The 13,906-nt window shown below is 38.5% G+C and overlaps 1 protein-coding gene across 2 annotated transcripts in view; it reads right to left on the reverse strand.

Moving 5' to 3' along the window:
* The window catches only part of BBOX1 (gamma-butyrobetaine hydroxylase 1), a 58,968-nt gene extending 45,381 nt beyond the window's left edge, over window positions 1-13,587 (reverse strand). Inside the window, exons 1-3 of one of the 2 annotated variants that reach the window (XM_073904833.1) lie at window positions 13,309-13,587; window positions 4,737-4,990; window positions 3,132-3,246 (exon numbers count right to left, since the gene is read on the reverse strand). In XM_073904833.1, coding sequence (XP_073760934.1) covers window positions 3,132-3,246; window positions 4,737-4,955 — 334 coding nt within the window. In that variant the 5' untranslated portion in view covers window positions 4,956-4,990; window positions 13,309-13,587. Of the gene's footprint in view, window positions 1-3,131; window positions 3,247-4,736; window positions 5,165-13,308 lie in introns of both variants that reach the window. The other variant, XM_073904834.1, reaches the window with a different exon arrangement.
* Window positions 13,588-13,906: the final 319 nt, after the last annotated feature.

Consider the following 13,906-nt stretch of genomic DNA (forward strand, 5'->3'; position numbering starts at 1 on the left):
TCAAAATTAAGTACAAAAATGAGAGTATAATCATTCCAATTTGACATGGAAGCTAAAAGATAATTACATTAATAAAATACTTCATATTTCCAATGTTTTATTAAAGTTTTCAATTTTCATTCATATGTTTGGAAACATTTACATGCTAGGCTTCAACAGTCAGCTTTTAAATTGGTGGAGAATAGAGAACAAGGCCAGCAACCTCGTATCCTATAGGCCAATATGTTTCTTTGAATTCAAATTCTTCCCCATCATCTCTGCTACTTCCCTAGCTTACGTTCTCAATGCCTCTTGTAGGACTATTTCTAGGCCATGCTACGGTCACCCTCTTCCCTGTCCCACTCGCCATGTCAGCCCATCCAATACAGATGACCATTACCAAGAATTTCCAACACAGATCTGATCACTCCAATCTCTTTTGGAAAATAAATACAAACCAAGAACCAAAGGGACCTACTGGGGCAGGGGAGAATGCAACCAGAGAAAGAGGAAGCTAAGAAGATATTCACAAGCTTGTAAGCATTTGAGAAATAATATGCATCTGGTCAAAATTAGACCAATATAACTCTGAAGATGAAAAATGCATTCGCAAGAAAATAAAGCAAACTTCTTAAAGTTATAAAGATATTGAACTCATTTCTTTGGCCCTATAGGAAGAGAATCAGCATGGAAAACAAATGGAAGGGAATATACCTGAGCTCTCTGGTGAGAAAATGTCCTTGTCACAGGGTTTTGCACTGAGCTCCTTAGTAGGGCATGAAGTCGCTTCATGGTTTGGCCCCTTCCTTCTTCTATGTTGCCTTAACAATTTTAACTTCACCAATATTAAACAAATTGCAGTTTCCAAGCCTACCCTCCTGTTTTATACATCCATGATTTTCTTCATGCCCTTTCCTCTGTTGAGAATTTCCTCACTATCTTTGCCTAACAAACTGTTTCTTCAAAATCCAGCTCACAGTATCACCTGGTTTCTGAGGATTATTTTCTTGTCTTTTCAGATTCCTTTCTCTTTGTTATAATTAACCTTCTCTGCATGCTTTCATGCACTTAAAATAAAATATTATACTTACTTGTTTTCATGGCTCGGGTCCCCCTCTTAGACGTGATAAATGCTCGAGGACAGAATCTGTGTCTTTTTTTAACTTGGTATTTCCTTAGAGTTTCCGGCACAAAATAGATGCCCAATATATGTGCAACTGAATAGAAATTTATGAGGGAATGACTATTATCCATGTCTTTCCTTCCAGCTGTGGCTGTCCATGGACAAGAGTCTTTTTCTGGCTGATCATCATATGTCTTTTCATTTTTGAGTTCGACAGCTAGTGTCAAGGGAAGATCAAGGAAAAGTGGTCTGCATCTTGATGCCAGATTTTAAGTTTTTCCTCATTCTATGGAAAGAGCAGTAAAGGCAACATGGCCACTGAGGACAAAAAACAAAATCCCTTCACAAATGTAACTGAGTTTGTTTGCATGTTCTGGAGTATAAATGTTCGAAAATATGCGATGGGAGGACGATAAGGTGTCAAATTCTGCAGGCAAAAAGCCATAGAAGCAATACTCCAAAAATGGCTTGTTGCTTTCTCCTTTACCCCACCAACTGCACAGCTTGAGAATATATTTTAAAAATCTGATCTTGTTTTAAGTCATTAAAGTATTTTCCAGTGTCAAAATAGCAGCCAGGTCTCCTTATATTATTCATGACCGCAGCCTGTCAGTGTGACTGGTTTTTTCCACTACTTAACTGAGTGTAGTATCATTTCCATTTTGCTACTGCCTGATAGTACTGAGAAATGTAAGCTATAAAACTGCATTCGTCAAGAAATATTAATGGAGGAGGGTGGCTATATCTTTTTACAATGCTTAAAAGCTTAAGCTGTAATAATAAAAAGTTGGCTTTTGTTCCCTGAAATAATCAAAAGAAGAACTTGAAGGAAATGAAAGCAAAATCCAACAGGATTACAAAATTAGGGCAGAGTTAAGGAAAAATATTTTGAGTACCAGAAGAAATCTAAAATAAATAAAAAATAATAATACATTTGCGAAACAGCTATTTGACCCAGATAATCACTACTCAGTTATGTAACTGGAGACTCCTTGAAGAATCTAACAATACCCTCTCTGGGGAAAGGCAGGATAAACGTCTTTCCCTGGATGCCCATCTGGATTCCACCAGCTAGCTAGGTAAAGAAGAAAGTGGATTCCTGGCAGTTTAGACAGAAAGCACTAAAGCAAAACCTCGTCCGTTGTCAGAAGGATGAGACTTAAGGATATAGAGGAACCTAGTTCTTGACAACATGGCCTGTGCCTAAACAGGAAGACGACAATATCATGCCTATTTGTTGATAACCATAGGACAAGGTGGAGCTGTGTGATTCAAGCTAATTAATTGGCAACCTCTCCATACCCAGGAAACTAGCATTTAAAACCACTTACTATACATGTTTGAGAATTTCAGATCTGAAAGGAGCAGGTGAAATCTCTATCTTGGTGTGTGACCCAGAATCCTCAGAAGGGGTGTTACAGAATTCAACAAGGCTGGTGCAATATATCTGGTTAACAGTGGAAAAGAAAGTTCAGGGAGACTTGCCTTGTTAGTATGTGTGTAGAAGTCAAAATTCTGGTAAATACATAAGAATCATGATATTTTTAGAATTTGCCTTTGACTCACATAGTCTTATGATACAAATGTTTAATTTACACAGAGTCAATATTTAACTTTTTACTCGTATTAAGTATTTCTTTTATTATGTCTCTCAGCTCAAGAATAAAGTCTTTTTCCACCAAATCCAACTACTGCAGATTTTCTGAACATTTTTGTGGTTACAGATTTTCTTGAGACCCATTAATCTCTCCCCACACAAACTTGCTATGCACACACATGCACACATGCACTCACACACACACTCCCCGTGCTCACTCAGTGTCGCGTATACCATCCCATGGGGTTCGGGGATCACATAATTTTATTTCCTTTCATCTCTACCCAAACAATCTGTGTTGGTAAATCATTAAACATCCTGCATAAATTACAATAATGTTTTAACCAAAGCACAAGGGTTTGAATTTGCTTCTCTGAGCAAATTTCTTACCGTACAAGTTTTAAAAGACATTGACGACCACGGCAAGGTTACCTGGCAAAAATAACTCTCTTTGGAGTTTTTCTCTGGCCTGCTGTGAAAAGCATCTTTTCTTCAGCCAGTCAGCTTCAAATTCGCTGTAATGCTCATTTGGCCACGTGATACAAACCTTGTAACACAGAAAGCAAATATCATATGTATATGAAATTATGTATATGTATAGTATGCTTTTATGTACTTTGGTTTATTGTTGCTATTTCTTTGTTTTGGTTTTTGCTTTTGGGGTCTTTTTAAGATTTTATTTATTTATTTGATAGAGACAGACACAGCAAGAGAGGGAATACAAGCAGGGGGAGTGGAAGAGGGAGAAGCAGGCCTCCTGCCGAGTAGGGAGTCGGATGTGGGGCTTGATCCCAGGACCCTGGGACCATGACCTGAGCCGAAGGCAGATGCTTAAACAACTGAACCAGCCAGGCGCCCGTACTGTTGCTCTGTTTTTGAATGTCAATCTAAGATATTCAGGGGATCCAATTAGCCCTTAGTCTTTTATTTTTGTTTTACCTTATTTTCACTTATGTACTCACAGGCATAGAATACACTTTTGGAAAACAAGAAAACTGAAAGCCAAGGGGATACATCTGTGGTTTAGAGGTCCCTTAAATATCACACAAGAAATAAAAGCTGGCTAGATTGGAAGTTCTTTTCTTGCTCTATGTCCTCTAAACCTGTTGTTTACAAACTTTCTGTGATGACTTAAATTCAGGCACCACTGGATTTAGTATTCCTTCCAAGAGGATCAGAACTAGGAATGATGATGATGAGACAGATCATCATCATAATAAGTAACAATGACAACAGCACCTGGAGTGCGTCCTGTGTAACGAGCACAGCAGACATAACTCATCTAGTCCTCATACAATTCTAGAAAGAAGGTACTGCTGGTATTCACATTTTTCAAGTGAGGGACGTAAGAGTAAACAATTCTAAGGTCACACAGCTCGCAAGCCGTGAACCCTGGGAGTAAAGTCCTTGAGTCCAGATGAAGACAAGAAAGGGGGAGAGCCATGACCTCGCTGGTCACACTTGCTCTTCTGATAACTATCCTAGTGAATCTGGAAGAGAGAAACGCAGGCTGGTGGCCGCATCCAGTTTGTAGTTTTGAGAGCTATGTTTTTGCGAATCCTAGAACAAGCCTCGCATTTGACTAAAAATACATTAATCAATACACGTTTCTGAGTGCTCACCACATGCCAGACACCACGTTGAACATTTTACTCATATTATCTCACTGAATCGTCACGTCATCTCTACGAACAAGTTCTGTTAGTATCCCTATTTTATAGGTGAGTAAACTGAGGCCCAGAAGCATTCTTTTTATTATAGAAATCACCTGTGTCTTCAAGACTGTCCACATACTGAAGGAATAATGAGCAATACTGCAATTTTTCTTCAAAATAGTAGTAATAAAAATAGCAGTAACAATAACAGAAGCTCACACTTACTGAGCATGCTTACTTTGCACCAAGCACTAAGCACATGTGTTTCTAGATGTCACTATACATACGATCAAATGAAAAGTAATTCATTGTGTAAGTTATCGGAGACTAGCCCCTTCATTGAACTTGGGAGAGAAAGGAGAGATCATTGAGAGCAGATTACCTTTTTTCTGTCAAACGTCAAGCTTTTAATACCGATGTTCACATCAAGAGCTTCGATGAGAAGTTTCCGCGCTTTTGCAGAATCCAGGTAGCAATCGGAGCACGGGCAATTGTCTCTCAGCCATACAGCTGGGTAGAGAGACTCTGCGCCGTCATGCCAGAAGATCTGCATCAAATGAGCCCCATCCAGCACCGCTGCATTTTGGATGGCACAGTGCATGTTGCCGGTCCTTGCAGGGAAATCTTGTCAGCTACCTGCTATGACAAATCCTGGTTGAAAGGAATCTCAGGCAGATCAAGTCTGAACTTGACTTCTAAGCCTGTGAACAATTCAAGTGGGCTCTGGCTCCTGCTGTTCGCTCGGCTGCCAGAGTTTGAGGTTTGCCTATCAGCACTGGGACCTTTGTTCTGGTGAGAGTATTTCATATGCTGTAAACAGAAACACAGTGACTAAAAGTAAATAAGATAAACATGCTGAATCAGGATCCGGATAAAAGAATTCTTTGTTTTTTTCCAGAAATTTTAGATAACGAGTTCAGAACCAATGACATAGGCACTTTATAATTATGTTGGCATAAAAGCTCTGAAAATTTTTTAAGGGAGAAAAATGCTCCACAAATTGAAAGTATCACTAATGATAACTGTGCTATTTTAACTGACATGCATGTGCCTTTTGGAAAAAAATGTTTTTATGACACTAAATTAGTAACTTGTTCTACTGAGGGAAATTTTAATGCAATTTATTTATTTTAAGAGGTACTATAATCCAGTACATTGTGCTATTTCTATTCTGTCATTTGCTTTTTTACTTATACAATTCATTTTCTAAATGCAGTATAAAAGTTCCCGGGCTCTGCAAGCTCCCCATTCTTGTCTTGCTTGATTTGTTCTCTGGGATTTTCTGTTTATTACAACAGAAAACAGTTATCTATTGAGAGTGTGCCTCGATATTGTGGTTCGTTTAATCTAAACCTTCACTGAGTATTTTCATGAACCTTCACCTTACTTAGGAATAATGAATTCTTTTTATTAAGAAACACACCAGATTTTGAGGGCATGAAGTATTTATAAGAAAGGAAATCAAGTGAAAAGAGAGGCACAAGGTATTACAGACTGAGCACCTCAGTGTTGATTATGATTCCATTAATGACTACATGGGGGGAGGGTCTTCTGAAATTGTGTCAATGTTCTAAATCTCACTTTCTTCATGTATAGTTTGCCAGGACTCTAAACTTAGATGGAAGAAGTAAAACTTACCTGGAAAATGTAGAATTTATATGGAAGAAGTAGAACTTCTTCTTTTTTTTTTTTTTTAGAAGTAGAACTTCTTAACCTGTTCCATATAATGATTAGCTCATTAACAGAAGGTGACATGTGCTGATAGAAACAAGACCTCACTGTCTTGGGATGAAGGGGAGGCACGCACACACACACACACACACACACACACACACACACACAGTGACTGCTAAACAAATTCCTTCTCTGTATTAGGCACTGCAGTAGACACTGGAGGGTTCAATGACAAGCAGGACAAAGCAGCTCCCTGTCTTCCTTGAACTTACAGATAGGAAGACTTTATGTACCATTAACATAACTTTCAAAAATACTTTACACTACATTAAAATAAAACAACTTTTAGGTGACTGTTTTACATATACTTCCTCAAATCATTAACTTGGATTATTTAGTCAGGTTATGAAGCTGGGCCAAGACAAGAAAAGATTGCTTTCTCCAGTTAGCTCAACCACACTGAAGTTACCTAATGATAAAAGAGAAACACAATTCATAGGGCTTCGTGGTGATGCCTACTCAGGAACTCTCATCCATTTTTTTTCTTAATAATTTATATAGAAACAGGGCAGCACTATGACTTAGAAAAATCATCGGAAATATTATTAGTTTAAACTTGGGTGTTTACCTCATAGATTTCAAGTAAGGGGACCTCAGAAAGTTCAGACATACGTTTCTATGTGGAATGGGTAGGGTGCTTAATTTCCCTGATGGGAGAAGGGGAAGCTGGCAGGTTTTTTCTATGTGTGATTTCAGAGGATAGTGATGATTCCAGTAAATATAGAATAATCTAATCAGATCCTTAAATAACATGGTACACAAGGGCAAAAAGGAGATGTGTAGCAACTCTTTATCTAAGTCAGGGTTGACAAATGTTTCCTATAGAAGGGCAGACGGTACATATTTTTGGCTTTCCAGGCTATCTAGAGTCCCTAGCACATATTCTTTTTTATTTTTTTTAAATTTTTTAAGAATGTAAAAACTAGCCTTACCTCACAGGCTGGAGAAAGCAGGCTGTAGGCCATACTCAGCCCACAGGCAAGAATTTGCTGTCCTTGAGGCATGCTTTTATTACAGTGGTAGACAATCATACTTAAATACGGAAAATAGTTCTCTTCATTTCTCCTTATATATAAAGTTAAACCTATTCAAATAATACTAAGCATCTTCTTTTTGTCTGAAATCCTGTATCAGAAAGTTCAGATTTCACCATGAAGCTCCAGAGTTCAAGAAAAAAGTGAGATAATTATGAAAGTAAACAAGAAAATAAGGCTGGGAAAAATAGCACTGAGAGTTGTCTGAAAAGTTCCAGGACACCTGCTTAGAGAGGATGTCTATTTGAGGAAGTCTTAACAGGATGTGATCAATGCTTCTGAAGGCATATGAACTCCTTGTTCCTATAGATAGCCATGTGGAGATGTGGATATGTTTACCAGACATGAAGCTATAACAAGTCTTCTCAGTACAAGGCTATGTTTTTTTCAGTGGGTGGCAAGCAGATGAGAGACAGAAAAAGTTCTGGTTTCATAGCAAATAAATATCAACATGGATAATGGAGAGTCCACAGGCAAAATAGAAACAGGGGAAAAAAAATACATGCATGTATCCTAATATGTTTTTCTCATTATTTATTCGTTTTGGTACTTAACCTGATCTATTTATAAACTGATGGATTATTCACTTGCTAAAATTACTTGCCAAGAATCAAAGGCAAAAGACACCTCAAAATATCAACACACACAAAATAAACATATGTAGCTTTCAAGCTCACCCTCTTTATATTGAGAACATAGCTATGTGTGGCGGGGGGGGGGGCGGGGGGGGGGGCAGAGAGAGAAGGAAAGGGAGAGAATCTCAAGCAGGCTCCACCCTCAGTGCAGAGCCAGACGTGGGGCTCAATCCCACAACCCTGAGATCATAACCTGAGCCAAAATCAAGAGTCAGGACACTTAACCCACTGAGTCACCCAGGCACCCCAACATAGCTACCATTTAAAATACATTTGACGTATTGGCCCTGATCTGATTTCAAAATGGTATAGGATGTATTTATCCCACTGTAATAGTCCTTCAGATAGAATGAACTAAAAATCACCTGTCTCCTTCATTCCCTCTCTTCTCTAAATCTACTCCATTTTTCAGCCTATTTTTTATATGTGATCTCTTGATTCTGTACCTTTCAGGATGCATGGTTACTTTCCAGTTTTAAATGTCCTTCACAATGTGGGACTTCAAATTATACAATATAGCACAGATGTAACATTTCTAGTATAAGGAAAAGAGTAATTAGTATCTTCCTGAGGAAAGAAGTTTTTTAATTTTTAATTTTTTTTTTTACCTTGAGAGTTTGGAAGAATAGTGGTAACTTTATAGGATCTTAAGAAAAAATAACTAGTTTGGTTGTACAATAAGAATATTGGTTTTAATTATATTGCTGGTAAGATTACAATACTAGTTAATAGTAAAAGTTTACATTTACCAAATGTCTTCTTCATGCCAATCATATGCGAAGTGCTTGACATACAATAACTCAATGAATCTTCATCACAACCCAATGAAAAATGAACTGCAATTACCTGAATAAGCAGCAGAAGAAAGAGGCTAGGGAATATCAGCATACAGATGGGAGCAGAATCCATCTTAAGTTCTCCAAGAGAGTAAGACAATTAAAAAAATAAATTCTTTTCATTTATTTTTATCATTAAAATTCCATGAGTGTCGGTGTATATTTCAGACTCCACTCATTTTCTTTTTTTTTTTTTTTAAGATTTTATTTATTTATTTGACAGAGAGAGAAAGAGCACAAGTAGGCAGAGCAGCAGACAGAGGGAGAGGGAGAAGCAAGCTCTCCGCTGATCAGGGAGCCCGATGTGGGGCTCGATCCCAGGACCCTGGGATCATGACCTGAGCCGAAGGCAGACGCTTAACTGACTGAGCCACCCAAGCACCCCTTCACTCATTTTCTATAATGGGTTCATTAACGGGTTTGAAAAGGTTTTGGTTGAAAGGATTTTTATAAAACTTGAAACTTGATACATTGATTCTAAGTGAACACATTTTTTCTACTATAATATACATTGTCCCTGTACTTAAAGATGGCACTGTGCCCATATCCCACTTACTGTTAAAGTGATCACGCCTCACAGATATCTGTACCAACCAACATCAATTACATTCCAACCTGCCCTCTGAAGCTTTCCATTTCTCTCTCTTTTCTTTTTTTCTTTCTTTGTTCTATCTATCCAACATGTTTGAACTGGAAAGGAAAAACCACACTTCCAGATATAGGGGAACCTGACTCTGCCCCCCACCCCCCAAACCTGCAGCCTGTTTGGCCGAATGGAGATCCTGGGGAGGGTATTTCAAGAGAGGAGGCACTGTCGGGACCAGAGGCTGATGGGAGCTGCCCGAGGCACCGGGGAGAATGTGGAAGAACTGGAAAGACTCGGGTGTTGCTGAAGTTAAATTGTTTGGGTATCTATGAAGGAGCTTGTCAGGTCATTTCTATTCTTCACAATCCCTTTCTCAGTTTATGACAAAATGTGATTGGTAATCCTAACAAAAACAGAGAGAAATGGGAATATGGTTTCCCTCTTTAACTCATCTTGTTTTACTTAAAGCTCTATTGGGGCAAATGTGATGAACATTCAAAAAGAAAGGAAGATCAAGGATCATCAGCATTTAAAGGCAAATTCTTTCTAAAAGTTTATAGGCTTGTACATAAGTGTGATTTGTTGAAATCCGTTTTTCTATTTAGCCCACATGACCTGTTAAAATTGAGCCCTGATGAAGCATCATAGACTTGTAGCTATTTGATAAACTACTGTTTCTTTGAAGAAGAGAAAAAAAGAGAAAAAGAAAAAAGTAGTATTCCTAGCTACATATATGTGTATATATATATAATATATAAAATATATATATATATATCTATGTATTATATATTTATATATAATATAAATATTTTATATATTTTATATAAATTTTTATTTATATATATAAAATTATATATATAATTTTATATATAATATAAATATATATATTCATATACAGATGAATATATATATTTTACCAGTGGGTCCTCTTTGCTAAATTAAAGGGCACCTATAAAACAAAAATGTTTATTTTAGGACTTAATTATTATTTGATTTCTCCTTACAATTATAATTTGGTTTATGAAATATCAGATTGGTTTGGGTGGGAGGGAGCAGATTTGCTTGTCCTGGAAAACAAATCTTGGATTAAGGGGATTCCAATCTGATAGAACAGATTTCTTTTAATTTAATCCCATCACTTAGGGGGGTGGTGTGTGTGTGTTCCTTCCTAACTGACTCACCATATTTTTCCCGTTCAGAGTTATGGAAGTTTATTTGGGACTCCTGTTTGGCACAACTAAATTGTCTGTTTTAGAGATTATCCACTTCAGCAATGGGTGTGGTTTTGTCTTTTTAAAAATTTTATAAACTCAAGTTCTTTCAGCTGGTTTTCTCTAGCACTGTTTAGAAACTCAAGAAAATAGCTCTGAAAATTATTTCATGCATTGATCTTGGAAATAAAAGAACTTAGAACTAGAACTCTCAGAGCCTGAAAGAAACAACTCATGATATCAATGGGCTCAGTGCACTCATCTGATATGCAAGGATAATGGAAGCTCAGAGATGCTGGGTGTGATTTGTCCAAGCCCGCAATGCTGGCTAGTGGGAGAGGTTGCTCCAAACCTAGGTTTGCCAGTTCACTGTGCACATAAAAAGTAAACATTTCCTAGTTCTAATAAAAGAGAGTGCAAAATTTCCTCAAACACTAATTAATTGTACTAATTTGTATGATGGGTTTTAGATAGTGTTCTCAGGAAGTTGATGTAGAAGCTCCACAGTTACTATACGTAAAATTTAAATCAATGGAAATTAATAATATACATCTGAGAAGGCTGATTCATCTAATAGATTACTGACCCCTAAAAAAAAGGGCTATAATTTTTGACTTTTTTTTTTTTTTTTTTTTTGGTAAGAGAAGGAAAGAATAGAGTGGACTCATGTTATCGAATGTCAGTATCTGTTAATTTCCATCTTCTCTTCCTCAGGTTAAGTCATCAGACCTGCTATGATCAGATAGCAGGATTCTCTAGTGTGTCTGTCCTCCTGCTTCTAGGTGGTAGGATCAGAAAATGATCACAATGCAAGAAACATGCAAATTGTATGGGAATGTGTGTGTGTGTGGTATATGTATAAAATCATTTATTTAGCACTTATTATGTTCTGGCCCTTCTGCTAGTGCTTTTGATTCTATTAATTATTTAATCTTCCAGAAACACTGGGTTTAGTGCTATCACTTCTATTTTATAGGTGACCTTGAGTTTGGACAGGTGAAGTAACTGACTTGAAAGCAGAGGAAATAGGAACCCCACCACTACACCGAACTACATCATGGAGAACCTGTGGCTGAAAAATTTCCCAGGCAATAATTTTAATTTACCAAAAATGTACTATTAAAATAGTGGCCAAATCTCATGTTTGTTGGTCATTAGTTGACTTCACTATCTGACATTTCATCACTGCAAGAAGAGGACAGGAAGTTTTCCAGACATTACACCATAAAGGCTTAGAAAGTATTACTATTCTTTTATATATCAACCTTTAAATAATAAAACTCAACTCATTTCCATTTGGTAAGGTAAAGGTTGACCAGACTGTATTTGAGTGACTGAGTGTTCGAACATTAGTATCATTTGAATACATGCACACTCTACTCATTACACCTGCTACCTAAGGGCCTTCAACTTAGAGCCTGTGGTTTTTAATTTTTTTAATCTTGATTTAGTAAGTGGCTGAGCTACTTAATAATTCATGAATATACTCCTGTGGATAATGAATTCTATAAAGCCATTAGAAAAAACAGTCTCCATTCTCTTGAGTAGGTTTACCATTCTGCCTGCTACCTTGTTTAAAGTATCAAATTTTGTGTAAACACTTCCTTCCTAAATTATAAACAAGAAAACTTTTTATAAAAAGCTTTACTCTGGTAGAATTACCACATTCAGAGCGAAACTCCTACATCAAAGTATAATGTAATTATACTATACATTATATATACATAATATATATAATACATTATACTATACAGGTAATGCAGCATACTGGGTCTAGATTTTAAGATTTCTAAATCATTGAACCAGGACATATATTTGTTATGAGAAATCCTATGTTTTATAATAAAATCAATTCAAAATACCTGTCATGTCTCTTCTTGAGCTACATTTGGGGAACAACTGAAAGCACACACAAGGTCGGTCTTAATTGACCAGTATTCTAGAGAAGCATGTTCCATTAAGTTTTTGGACTTAACAAAGGGCCAAGGTATAATACGCAGTCTCTGTCTTTGGGCTGGGCTGTGGATTATTCAGTGACTGTTTCCAAATCCAGCCAGAACCCTCCCTTTCCCACCACCCAGTCTGCTTTTGAGACAGTACCCTCTCTGTCCTCCCTATAGGCTTTCTGGATCAGCTTAGGGACTGTAAAGTAACTTGACTACTAGACTAAGCCAAGCATAATTGGGAAAGGAAAGCTGCCAAGAAGCAATCAGATCCACTGCATTCCAAAATCAAGCCTATTCCAAATGCCTGATGGACCATCCCCTTCACAGCCCACATGGCTGTGAGACACATGTGCCTGGACTTTCAATTAGATGTCCCCCCCACCCCCAATCCACAGACCTGAAGCTCTTCAAATAAGGCAAAGTTGAGCTCAGTCCTACCTGTTCTCAGATATGCTTTAGTCGCCAAACCATGCAAAATTTACCAAGGAAAGACAACGTCAGCTTTGATCCTCAACGTCCTTTGGGGAGGGAGCCTTCTGGTAACCGGCACATCCCAGTTGATCTGCCCGCAGTTTCCCTACATCTGACATGTGATGTAGCACTTATTACTTGGGAGCCTTTCTTTCTGCTCCTGGCAGCTCCACGGAAGCCCTGCCCCCAGACACAGCTGAGGTTTGCCAATGAGGAAGGATGTCCCAATCTGAAGGTGTAGCAACTCCTGAAGGGAGCTTGGAGGTAGAAAGAGAAAGAAAGAGAGAGAGGTGGTGGGGAGGGAGAGAGATATAGGGAAGAAAGAAAGGACAGAAGGAAGGGAAAGGAAAAGGAAAGAGTTTTTATGGCCCGGAGGAGAAGCAGTTAGAAAGAGAAGAGACTTGATCTCATATTAGTGCCTGAAGCCCCAAAACCCCAGGGCTCAGTGCAAAGCATTGCCTTAGTTTAGTCTTTCTTGGTGGAAGGAAGAGCAGTTCTCACCTGTCTGTTCTTCTGACCCTGAGCCAGCAGCAGCAACGGAAGCCAGTGAAGGAGACTTCTGTCCCACCTGTTCACAGTGACAGTCCTTTTACTGTCAAACTCACTTGTAGAAAAGACATTGAGATGCGTGGTTCACAGGGAGGAGCCACCAGCTCCCACCTCAGCAGAGGAGAGGTGGTATTTGCTTGCCCATAGAGTATTCCATCTGAGCCTTTCTGAAGGGAGCTTGACTCTTTCTGGGGCTGGGAGGAAGTTGGGATGGGTCCCCTTCAGCCTGATGCCCTCCTTTCTTGGCAGCTTTGGCTGAAATGAACAGTAGCTGCCAGAGAACATGGGGCTTTTCTGAAGGCACCTGGTTGCCCAGTGACTTGACTCACAATTACACAGGCCTGAGGGCAACAAAAGGGAAAGGCCGGAGTGGGCGGTGGGCCAGGGACCCAAAGCCTGGCTGCCAGGCATTCAGATGGAGAGTGCCCAGTGCAGGGGGAGGGCTGGTGGACAAGTCTCAAGTCCTAGTTCCTAACAGGGTGGGGGATTCCACTAAAAGAAAGTCTGCAGGTGGCAACTGGGGTCCAGGAGAGAGCTTCATGAGCCCTCC

This window comes from Callorhinus ursinus, unplaced genomic scaffold (assembly GCF_003265705.2).
Source record: "Callorhinus ursinus isolate GAN/ISIS: 27379988/994484 unplaced genomic scaffold, GSC_fseal_2.0 scaffold21, whole genome shotgun sequence".
Taxonomy (NCBI): Eukaryota; Metazoa; Chordata; class Mammalia; order Carnivora; family Otariidae; genus Callorhinus; species Callorhinus ursinus.